The sequence below is a fragment of the Ascaphus truei genome, chromosome 5, assembly GCF_040206685.1.
Source record: "Ascaphus truei isolate aAscTru1 chromosome 5, aAscTru1.hap1, whole genome shotgun sequence".
Lineage (NCBI taxonomy): Eukaryota > Metazoa > Chordata > Amphibia > Anura > Ascaphidae > Ascaphus > Ascaphus truei.
Window position 1 is genome coordinate 92,436,884 of NC_134487.1, and position 12,807 is coordinate 92,449,690.

Consider the following 12,807-nt stretch of genomic DNA (forward strand, 5'->3'; position numbering starts at 1 on the left):
TGGAAGGCACTGATCGGATCGACATATTTTTAAGGAACTTTGAAACGCAGTGCCGGCGATACAGGGTGCTTCCCCAGCATAGGGTTGCACGCCTGGACCCGATACTCTCCGGCTTGGCTAAGCAGACCTTGATGGCGCTTACAGATGAATTTGCTGATGACTATGACCACCTGAACGAACTTTTGCTGTTTCAGCACGGTTTTACCCCTGAAGCTTACCGGGGTAAGTTCCGGCTGGAGGAGAGGCACCCTCAGGAGACCTATGTCACTTATATGACCCGCATGGCTTTGTACGGGCTACACTGGGTGGAGGGCTCTGAGGCCAAGACTTACCAACGCCTGCTGGACCTCATCTTTCAGGAGCAGCTCATGCAGCAGTGCCCGCCGGCGGTGAGGGTTTTTGTGTATGATAAAAAGCACAAGACCTACACCGAGGCGGCGAGGATGGCCGATGACTATGTGGTCAGCCGGTCCCAGATGACCGCCAAGGTACCAGCCAAAGCGGTAACCCCACCGGTGCCGGCAAAGAAAGCTGTGAGTACCCCCCAGTGGACCCAAAAGCCGCCTGCGGGCAGCGGGTCACAGAAGGCGGGAGAGCTCCGGCATGAGCACCGGTGCTACAATTGCAACAGCACTGGTCACCTCAGACCAGATTGCCCGGAACCCCTGCGTTCCAACGGACCCTATCGATGGCAACGCACCCCAGCTGCGAAGCCCGTAGCCCGCGTGCGGGTGGCTTCCACCAAAGAACCAGGACCGGTCATGGAAACAACTCCCAGCGAGACGTCCCATGTCACCCCTGTCCCGGTTTCATCGGTGCCTACAGCCAGGAACGGAGGACATCTCAGCGCAGACCTGCAGCAGACGGACGGCCGGAGCAAACATCTTACCCCGGTCACAGTCCGTGACCGGCAAGCAGTCGGCTTGCTGGATTCAGGAGCCGCAGTGACCCTGGTCCGACCTGATATGGTCCGGCCAGAGGAATTGCTCCCAGGCCCTGGGATGCAGATCACTGTGGCCGACGGAGAGCCACGTTTCCTGCAGGTGGCCCGCATCTTTTTGGATTGGGGGGTGGGCAAGGGTATGCGGGAGGTGGGGGTTTTACCCGGTTTGGATGCTGAAATTCTTTTGGGCAACAACCTGGGACCGATGACCTGCACCTATGACCGTGTGCCCCAGCCCGCTGCAGTGGCGGCGGTTACCCGGAGCCAGACAGCGGCAATGCCGGCGGTGGCCGCTCCAGTCCCCCAGCCTTTGGGACAAACGTTAGCGGAGGGCGCAGAGGAGCCCGGGGAGGTAAGCCAGGATCAGTTGCAACCACAGGCTGACTTACTGTTCCCCCTTATCTTGTCCCCTTCCCCTGACAATGACCTGACTGGGGGGTGGCCAGACTTAGGAGCCCAGTTTAGGGAGGCAGTGAAGGCAGACCCTACACTGGCCGGTGTGAGACTTCGGGCATCCGAATCTGAGGCAGGGGAGGGCACTGAACGCTGCCTATGGCATAAGGGACTCCTATACAGAGAAGAAGGGAACCCGGGGATAGAAGAGGGATTGACCGGTAAGAGACAGCTAGTAGTGCCCCAGGGGTACCGACAGCAATTGTTACGGGTAGCTCACTCTATTCCGTTAGCGGGACATCAGGGGGTCACTAGGACGCGAGCCCAGTTATTGCAGCGTTACTACTGGCTGGGGGCATCCCGAGATGCGAGCAATTTCTGCCGCTCTTGTGATGCCTGCCAGCGAGTAGGTAAGGCGGGCGACCGTGTGAAGGCACCCCTGAAACCCCTACCGATAATAGGGGAACCCTTCCAGAAGGTAGCGATGGACCTGATAGGACCCCTCATGATTCCTAGTAGGTCAGGGAAGCGCTACATCCTCACGGTGGTGGATTTTGCCACCCGGTACCCTGAGGCGGTAGCGCTTGGCACCATAAGTGCCAAGACAGTGGCAGCAGCTTTGCTGAACATTTTTGCTAGGGTAGGTTTCCCTAGTGAGATCCTAACCGATCAGGGGTCGCAGTTCATGAGTGAACTGTTACATTGTCTCTGGGATGCCTGCGGTGTACAGCACCAGCGCACTACCCCTTACCATCCCCAGACAAACGGATTATGTGAGAGGTTTAACGGGACCCTGAAGCAGATGCTTCGGACCTTTATAGAGGCGGAGGGGAAAGACTGGGAGATTCACCTGCAGCACTTGCTGTTTGCATACCGAGAGGTACCGCAAGAATCTACAGGCTTCTCCCCCTTCGAGCTACTATATGGCCGCAGGGTACGTGGACCTCTGGACCTATTCCGTGAGGGATGGGAAGGGGAGACTACTGCTACTGATGCTTCAGTGATCCAGTATGTAGTAGATCTCAGAGACCGGTTAGAGATGCTCATGGGGGTGGCCCAGGACCACCTCAGGGCTGCTCAGACCAAGCAAAAGCGGTGGTATGACCAGAAGGCCCGTAGCAGAGAATTCATCCCAGGACAGCAGGTGCTTGTTCTCAAACCCACTCGGGAGAACAAGCTGATGGCTGCCTGGTCGGGACCGTACTCGGTTATCCGAAAGGTGAATGAGTGCAACTATGTTGTACAGGTAGCGCCTGAGAGGCATAAAACATACCACATCAACATGTTGAAAGAGTACAGAGCACCGAGTATGGGAGCAGTGCTGGCCATTTGTAGCCCACTGCTGGAAGATCCGGCGAGCAATGCTCTGCCTGATCTCCTAGGGGAGGCAAGGCAGGGAAACACTGTAGAGCAGGTAGAGATAGGGGCACAGTTGAGTGCTAGGCAGAAGGGAGAAGCCAGGGACATGCTAGCTCAGTATAGCGCCCTCTTCACTGACATGCCAGGGACCACCCATCTCACAAAACACCCAGTACACACAGGGGACCTGCAGCCTCTGCATAAGCACGCTTATAGAGTGTCAGCAGAGGTCAAGACCAGTATGGAGAGAGAGATTGAGGAGATGCTGACCCTAGGGGTAATTACTCTGTCCCAGAGCCCTTGGGCAAGTCCAGTAGTCCTAGTTCCTAAGAAAGACAAGCCCACCAGGTTTTGTGTGGACTACCGGTTGCTCAACGCTGGGACGGTGTCAGATGCTTACCCCATGCCCCGCATGGATGAGTTACTAGATGAACTCGCGGGGGCAAAGTATCTGACCACCATGGATTTGAGCAAAGGCTATTGGCAAATCCCACTGACCCTGGAAGCTAGGGAGAAGTCAGCATTCATCACTCCAAGTGGCCTCTATGAGTTTTTGGTGATGCCATTTGGGATGAAGAATGCCCCGGCTACCTTTCAACGCCTTGTCAATAGGTTACTGGAAGGGATGCAGAGCTATGCCATGGCTTACTTAGATGACATTGCTGTCTTTAGTAGTTCAGGGAGTCTGGGGTTACCTTAAAACCCACTAAGTGTATGGTAGGGATGGCAGAAGTCCTGTACTTAGGGCACAGGGTGGGTGGAGGGCATCTTAAGCCAGAGCCAGCCAAGGTAGAAGCCATAGTTGAGTGGCCTGTTCCAAAAACCAAGAAACAGGTCATGGCATTTTGGGCACCGCAGGATACTATAGGAAATTAGTCCCACAGTACAGCGCCCTGGCCAAACCCCTGACTGATCTGACCAAGAAGCAACTGCCTGTGCTTATTACCTGGACTCCTGCCTGTGAAACTGCATTCCAGGCCCTGAAAACTGCGCTTGCTGGAGCCCCTATACTGGCTGCTCCAGACTATACCAAGCATTTTCTTATACAAACTGATGCCTCAGACTTTGGTGTGGGGGCTGTGTTGAGCCAGGTGGGGGACGACGGCAAAGAGCACCCTGTGGTGTATCTAAGTCGCAAACTGCTCCCCAGGGAAGTGGCATATGCCACCATTGAGAAGGAGTGCTTGGCCATTGTGTGGGCACTCAAGAAGCTTCAGCCCTATGTATATGGGAGGGCTTTCACGGTCATCACAGACCACAATCCCCTGAGTTGGCTACAGAGGGTATCAGGGGAGAATGCCAAGTTGCTGATATGGAGCTTGGCTTTGCAAGAATTTGAATTTACCATTCAACACAAAAAGGGCAGTGAAAACAGGAATGCTGATGGACTTTCACGCCAGGACTATCCCTCTGAGACTGAGTTCATTAATGGTGCCAGCAGTGCCCCACACCCCGTTAGGGCCAGTGGGCCACAGGTCACCCATTAAGAAGGGGAGGTGTAGAGGGAGAAAGGGGGTGGCCCGGGATTAAAGGGGTTACACCCCATTTGGCCATCCCCTGACCTCACCCGGGAGTCAAAGGTTAACTGGGCTAAGACCCAGAACGGTGATTTAACCCCTGTAATGACATGTACATGTGTATTCCCGCCCCAAGACACCCGTGGGGACAACCCGGGGACCCTGCCGGCCTCTGGTATTAATCCTGTGTATTAATTATTATTATGGTTTTATGTTGGGGCACAGGGGGTGGGTGGGTTGTGTATTGGTGTTTATTACATATTGTAATGGTTATTGGTGGCCTAGGAGGTGGGTAGTAGGGTTGTTGTGTGTATTTTTGTTTATTGTGGGTAGTGGGGGTGGGGAAAGGGGTAGTAGCCCCAAAGATGGGTGTTAAGGCCTACCGGGTGGGGTTAACCCCTTCATTACCTTAGAGGTAAAAGCCGCTAAGGTAATGAAGGGGTTAAGTTCATCCGCAAACCCCCGCAAGGCCTAAACACACACCAATGGCCAAATACCACCTTCAGTCACCCCCACTACCCACAATAAGCATGGCACTGGTGGTTAATCCCTTCATTGCCTTAGTGGTTAGCCGCTAAGATAATGAAGTTGCCTGTAAATGCATTTTTCATGCATCTGATTCAAGCCGGGGGTCTCCGGTTCTGGTATTAATGTGTATCAGCTCTGGAGACCAAAAATGCATTTTCTTTTCTAAGTGCCGTCTCGCCGCTTATCGGCAGCTTCTCACTACCCTCTTGCCAACTTTTTCTAGCAAGGCGATTTGGAGAGGAAATCTCAATTCTAGAGCGGCGATCAGCCTCGATTAGCTGATCGGGCTACTAGAATTGAGTGAGTTTGAAAAACTGCCAATAAGTGGCGATTTTTTTTGGCAAACATTTTGTTGAAAACGTCTCTTAGCGCCGACTTATCGCTGCTTACTGAAAAGCAGTAGACTTTTTTGGCGATAAGTGGCTTATCGCTGCTTACTGCATGAGGCCCAAAATATAAAACATTACATTTTTAACAGGAAATATACATAGCATATATCCATTAAAGTATATATTAATAAATATCTCACCTGAGTGTAGTGGCCACACATTTTTCCTGGGTTGCAGACATGTGTATTATAATCATAGTCTTTGATCTCGCCTACCCATAAATTGATTGCAAATGTGGCATTATAAAAAGACCCACTAAAGAGGTTTTCTCCCACATGAAGGAACACGGGATGGTTTCTGTGTCTGCTTTGCAGGTATATATTATGCTGCATCTTGCATCTACTAATCCATGCTCGTGCATTTTTTGCTAAATCTGGGTCCCATGACTGCAACATTAAAGAAACAGTGATTAGTTACATAATGATGATTAAAGTTCACTACTGATAAATTCCTTAGTATATATTTGTACTGTTGTAGTAATATATAAAACTCACACCCAAATCAAACATGTTATAACCACTGTCATTTTTGAAGAAACTAGAATGACTTAATATTTGCGTTTTTTTAATTAATTAATTTATTATTATTATTATTATTATTATTAAAACAAGTTATTTGGCTAAATTTGCTAAGCTCTCCATTTTTAACATAGGTCTGGACCGTAAAGCCCTAGAGCAAAAAGTAAAGGGCATCACGCTGCTATAGCTGTCACCCCTCCCGCACCCCACTTTTTCTGTTTATCAAATTTGCCTTTTCTTGTTAAAAGTATGTGTTTTGGGCAGGTACTATTAAATGTGGTACAGGTATAATTGGCAATTGGCAACTAAGTGGCTTTTACAGATGTAGCAGTCTTTCTTACTCTGGTGAATTATGGGGGAAGATGTGATATTCTTCGTCATTACTGGCATTAAATCTTATGGATTATTAATAATCCCAGAGAAACAGGGCGTTCATTACCTGGCTAATAATGCCCAGAGTGGATAACTTGAAGGCTGGAGAACTCTCTTAATTTATCACTGGCATGCCCCAGACACTCCCATGCTCTACCAACAGCACGCCCCCTCTCCTACTCAACTGGAGGGTAGGGGTCGTTTTCTAGACGGATGTCATGCCCTCGATCTTTTGGGACTGCCTCCGGACCTCCCATCCGGCCCCAGCTCCTCCGAACCATCTATCGACTGCCTCCGGGTCTCCCTGCAACCTTCCCCCTGCTTCTTCCGACCACCTAGAGTCCTCCCCCGACCCCCTCCTCTGGACCACTGACAGACCTCTCTCCCACTTACCCTACACTCCTGGATGGAAGATTGACTTCCCTTCCACCAGCAATGTAAATACTGAACTCCCTGCTGTCTGATTTGGCAAGGTACCCAAAATTCCAGGTATTAATGGCCAATAATGCCCTGGTTAGAGCTGAACTCAGCCAGGACATTATTGTCCAGTAATGCCCTGTTCTGAGGTGACTATTACATGCTTAATAATAGTAATAATACCCTACTCCACTGAAGAAGTCCAGCTACTGACCACCTTACCCCCCTGCACAGGGTCCAGTCTCTGTTCCTTCTAACCCTCCTGTGTAATGTCTTGTCTCCGGTTACTTCTGCATATCGCCCGGTACTCAGATCCAGCTCCCCCGGCATATTGTCCGATCCCCCAACATAGCATCTAGTATCCCTTGCTGTCCCCACATTTTGTCAAGTACCACCCCCTACATGGCACCCAGAATTCCCACCTTCACCTACATAGCGTCCAGTACCTCCGCCCCCACTGCCCTCCATATTTGTGTGTATGTGTATTTCTTTGAGCCGGTTAGTTCCAAAAGGATTTGAAACTGTTCAGCATAGCAACACCACTTTATGGCAACATGTGACACACAGATAACTATCTACTGGAGTGACAATTTATTTACTAATATATTTCACATAGTAATATTGGCCCTGGAGAAATGTAGAATTGTGGTAGATTGTGATACGTCTTAGCGGAGCAACATTAGGGTTCCTCATAGATGAAATGAAGCACAGAGCTTTCGAAACCTCTAATGTTTCTTCTCTACTAATGTGTGAAGACCATTAATGATTAACAGCGATACAAGTTAGTAATCAATAAAGGTCGGCACAATTTTATAAATAAAGCTCTAATTCAGGGGTGCGTAAAGTTTATGGGCTGCGCCCCCTTGCCTTGTAGCCCAAGCGCTTGCGCCCCCGTCCTAGGACCCAGCGTCAAATGAGACCGTCGGTCATGTGACGTCACTTGACCCGGCAATGTCATTTAGCGTGCGTTGCCATGGCGACGCGGCACGTCACCTGACCCCATGGCGTAATTTGACGACGCGTCCCTGAAGAGCCCGCTGAAAGCAGCTAAGAGAAGTTACAGAGGCCTCACGCCTCCCCCGGCATTTAATTTAAATGCCTTGGGGAAAAGCGCGGGGCCTCTGTAACCGCCTCGCCCCATCCTAGAAAATTTTGCAGCCCCTACTTTGCGCATACCTGTTCTAATTTATCTGTCATCAGGGGAATGATGAAGTGATTGCTATCACAAAACGTGTAGGGCTAATGGGTTAATCTGGTACCTAGCTGGTTGCCCAATACCCGAGAAAGCCCGATACCACCCGCTGTCTGTAAAACTGTGGAAATAGCGCGCACGGTGAGTGACATCACTGAAGCGACTGCACCGACCGAGCACGTAGCAGCAGACAGAAACAAGGAATTGGATACTATGGACACTGCATGACTTTTCTTCTGGGCACCACACTTCTCCCTAAAAGTGTGAAAGCTGTATTTCTATGGGTACCTTGTGAGTAGAATACCACTTGTTTTTAGTAATTTTTATCAAAAATGTATTACACTATGGGCATTTTGTGCGCTTTCTTTTTCATTGCATGAACTGAAGGAGCAGTGGAAAATCTCCCAGAGAGCAGCACATGCCTGGGATCCCTGGTTCCACTAAAGAATTGGAAGTTATATCACTATAGAAAAGAGTTTTTCATAATTTGATTGAATATCTTTTTCAATGGACTATATATATGCTTTTAGGTTTTTTGAGCACTGTCACTAATTTTGTTTTTATGATACTGATATTTACTGTATTTACTCGATAATTGTTATCCCTTAACTGTATTTGTTTACACCAATTTATTAACACATACCATCACTTTATAGCGCACCATTTCTTTTCTTACACATACTTTTCCGTAGGTGTATAATATCTATCTATAAAATATTTATTAGGGAATAATGCATATATACTGTACACACACACACACACATATATAAGTAAATATATACAGTGTTGAGAAAAAGTTTGTGACCTCAATGATAATTACGACACTTTCATAGTTTTTCCATGATAACCTTCTTTAATCAAAACCAGTCTTTTCGAGGCGCATGTGCGATGTGAACAGGTACGGCAGCATAGTCCTAAAGCTCCGCTAATACCCGGCGCACAATTGTAATATAAGGGTTAGTCCATAGACACTGAAGCCGTGCGGAGGCGCGCTGAGACTGAGGGAAAGCGGTGCTTTCCCTGGCCTTAGAGCGCGCCGTCCGTGGGCGTGTCTGTGGGGCGGGCCAGTGACATCACGGAGCTGGTTCGTCCTCATTGGGGTGAACCGCTCACGTGACCGGCCCTGCTCTCCCGTAAGTGCTGAAACTAAAGATTTGGTAAGACACTCAGGGGCTCACTGGTAAGCATGCGCGCGCCTCAGCACGGGTCAGCGCCGCTCCCTGCACCATGTCCGAGGCCTAACGGCATAAACACACAAGATCGGGCTGCCTAAAATATTGTCCCAGACACATAAACAGTGGAGGATGACAACACGCTCACAGAAAAAGCGTCAAACCCTGGATTTAAAAGCGTATTTCTCAAGCGCAGAAATGGCACAAGAAGGGAGAAAATTCGACTTTTCACCCGGTGGCGGATCAGATACAGATTCAACACAGGAGAAGGGTGAAAAATCGTGAAATGCAATTGGTCATTAAAAAAGATATAACAAACCTGTTCCAGGACTTGAAAATTGTCCTTGTGGAAAGCTACAAAGTACCTGGTACTGCCAAAGATCTCACTCACTACAGATGCCTGCGGAACATGTGCACAAGGCAAAGAAAACATGCAAAAGCACAATATTACTCTGACAATCTCCTCCAGAATACATCAAACACAGCTAATTTCTGGAAGGTTATCAACAACATATTCCAGCTTTCTAACCATCAACAACCAAGTAATATCACTAAGGGGGCTATTACTCTGACAAACCCCACTGACATTGCAAATGCATTCAATGATTACTTTGTGGGGTGTGCTAATAACTTACTAGAGAAACGCAACCCAAACCACAAACAGGAATCTCATCCTGGGAGTACCCATATAGCCCCACCCCCTTCCAACACTGCTCACAATTTTCAATTTGGCCAAGTATCCAAAGAGGAGATTGCACAAGCGCTCCTCAAATTAAAACTAAGCAGCCAATGTGGACCTGACTTACTACAATCTACGTTCCTAAGACTTGGTGCTCCAGGTATTGCCAAACCAATTGCTTCCATAGTCAACTCTATTCTGTCTGGAGGCCATAAGACCTGGAAAACTGACAGAGTTGTCCCAATCTTCAAAAGTGGGGACAAAAACACTGTCTCAAACTACAGGCCAATCTCTCTTCTCACAATACTATCCAAAGTCATGGAAAAATGTGTTCACTCCCAATTAAGCGATTACTATACCAAGACAAATTTCCCTAGCCAATTCCAATCTGGCTTTCGCCCCAAACACTCCACCGTAACTACCGTGCTAAAAGATTGCAATGAAATCCAGTGTGGAATGGAACGAGGACAACTCACTGGTGCAATATCTAGATTTTGCAAAGGTACAAACAGGTAAATCTGACGATTGACCCACCAGGCGCTCAGAAATAGAACAATGCTGCCCAGTGATGTATTGGAACTTAGGCTATGGTGGACCCCAAGAATAAAGACAATATATTATGTGAATGATCTTTTCCAGCAACAGGCTCCCTAAGAGCACCATGTAGTTGAGATAAAAAGATTCACTTATCTGACTCAGGGGTAACTGCTTCCATGCCCGTGACGTCCTCCAGTAGTGTAGCTTCTCTTGCACACAGACCTCTCCCTGGAGCTGTATGGATGTGGGGGCAAAGCATGGCCCCCCCGTTTCCCAGCTTCACGAGCGACTGATAGCCTCTTCACCGCCAACCCTGCATCCGCTCCATCGCGGTGGGCGGTCACCTGACCGGCGGCCCTTGAAGGATTTCCGGGTCTGGTTACAGGAGAAGGGGATGTCTGGCGCAGCTCGGCGTGCAGGCGATGATGAACGGCAATGAACAAATCCTCCCGAAGGGGGTAAAGACGCCGCACAGCCGCAATGAATGGAAGAAGGCTTCTTCCATTCATTGCGGCTGTGCGGCGTCTTTACCCCCTTCGGGAGGATTTGTTCATAGATTTTGCAAAGGCTTTTGATACTGTTGATCATGCTATCCTGTTTAACAAACTCCAGTGCTCTGGAATAGGGAAGCATGCTTTAAACTGGTTTCAGTCTTACCTATCAGGTACAGTAGATCCCAACATGTGTCCATCTCAGGCTATAACTCCAATCCCTTGGATATCACCTGTGGTGTCCCGCAAGGCTCTGTTCTAGGGCCCCTACTCTTCTCAGTGTTCATCAATGATCAGGTTTTACACTTTTTTTTTCTTTGTACTTATAGATTTGGATGTCCTGTCATTTCATTATGAATAGCAGCAGACTTTCTTTTATTCCCAACGCGAAGTTATTTGCCACATACAGCCATACCCCATACGCAATGGGTCCAGAGCATGTATGTGAAGCGAAAATGTACTTACAGTGAAGCACTACCTTTTTTCTCTTCGGTAGAGGTAGGGAGCCGGTATTGCTGTGCAGGACGTGCTTGTGTCCTAATCACAGACGCATGTGCAAGCTGCCATTCTTCAATTGGGCGAGGGGAATCAGTGTGTCCTCTCCTCTATTGATCTCTCTGTGGGGGTACCCCAGGGCCATCTCCTGGGACCTCTTCTCTTTTCTCTGTACATACTCTCTCTAGGTGACCTAATAACATCTTTTGGGTTTTAATATCACCTCTATGCTGACAACACACAAATGCACTTTTCAACACCCGACCTTGCACCTGCTGTACAAACCAAAGTTTCTGAATGTCTCTCTGCTATATCATCCTGGATGGCCCTCCGCCGCCTTAAACTCAACATGGCTAAAACAGAGCTCCTCATATTTCCTCCCAAGCCTGGCTCTACTACCTCCTTCCACATTACTGTTGGAACTACGATCATTCACCCAGTAGCCCAAGCACGCTGCCTAGGGGTCACACTCGACTCCTCTCTCACATTCAAAACATATCTAAAACCTGTCGCTTTTTCCTCCGCAATATAACAAAGATACGCCCTATCCTCTGTTGCTCGACTGCTAAAACTCTGACTCAGGCCCTCATTCTCTCCCGTCTTGATTACTGTAACCTCCTGCTGTCCGGCCTTCCTCCCTCTCACCTGTCTCCCCGACAATCTATCCTAAACGCTGTTGCCAGAATCACTTTACTCTTTCCTAGATCTGTCTCAGCATCTCCCCTCATGAAATCCCTCTCCTGGCTTCTGATCAAATCCCGCATCTCACACTCCATTCTTCTCCTCACTTTTAAAGCTTTACACTCTTCTGCCCCTCCTTACATCTCAGCCCTAATTTCTCGTTATGCACCATCCAGACTCTTGCGTTCTTCTCAAGGATGTCTTCTTTCTACCCCCTTTGTATCTAAAGCCCTCTCCCGCCTTAAACCTTTATCACTGACTGCCCCACACCTCTGGAATGCCCTTCCCCTCAGTACCCGACTAGCACCCTCTCTATCCACCTTTAAGACCCACCTTAAAACACACTTGCTTAAAGAAGCATATGAATAGCACAGTGGATATTCTGAACACATGATACATAAAGTTTGGCCCCCTGCAGATGCACTTACCAGAATTCCCTCCTACTGTCTCTGTACGTTCTCCCTACCTACCAATTAGACTGTAAGCTCCTCGGAGCAGGGACTCATTTTCCTTAATGTTACTTTTATGTCTGATATAAAATAAAAGCCTAGTCACTTGAGAAAGACCTAGTGGTCGAAACGTTGTGTGGCACAATAAATTGGCTTTATTTAGAAAACCGTAGAGCGTTGCATCCTTCTTTTCCTGAACTTTTATGTCTGAAGCACTTATTTCCATCATGTGTTATTTATATTATCTGTTATTTATTTGATTACCACATGTATTACTACTGTGAAGCGCTATGTACATTAATGGCGCTATATAAATAAAGACATACAATACAATCCCACAGCTTGTAAAGAAGCTTCAATAAACATGTATGCAGATGACACAATCCTATATGCACACAGCCATAGCCTCTCCGACCTTGAACACATACTTCAGTCTGACTTTTTGAGACTTGAAAACTGGAATTCCCAAAACAAACTGTTTTTAAACACTGACAAGACTGTAACAATGGTATTTGGGACCAAGACTAAATTTCTAAAGCTTCCAGTGACTGAGCTACAGATCAGAACCAATGCTAACACCACCCTAACTCCTGTTACTAGTTTTAAATACCTGGGCATACGGTTTGACTCCCACTTAACATTCGGGATGCACATTGATACCCTGACAGCCAAAAC

General features: G+C 48.2%; 1 protein-coding gene across 2 annotated transcripts in view; it reads right to left on the reverse strand.

Annotated features, from left to right (window-relative positions):
- The window catches only part of GLIPR1 (GLI pathogenesis related 1), a 42,785-nt gene that overhangs the window by 19,203 nt on the left and 10,775 nt on the right, over window positions 1-12,807 (reverse strand). For both annotated transcript variants that reach the window (XM_075600221.1, XM_075600220.1), the window contains exon 2: window positions 5,270-5,515. In XM_075600221.1, the coding sequence (XP_075456336.1) occupies window positions 5,270-5,515 (246 nt within the window). The remainder of the gene's footprint in view (window positions 1-5,269; window positions 5,516-12,807) is intronic.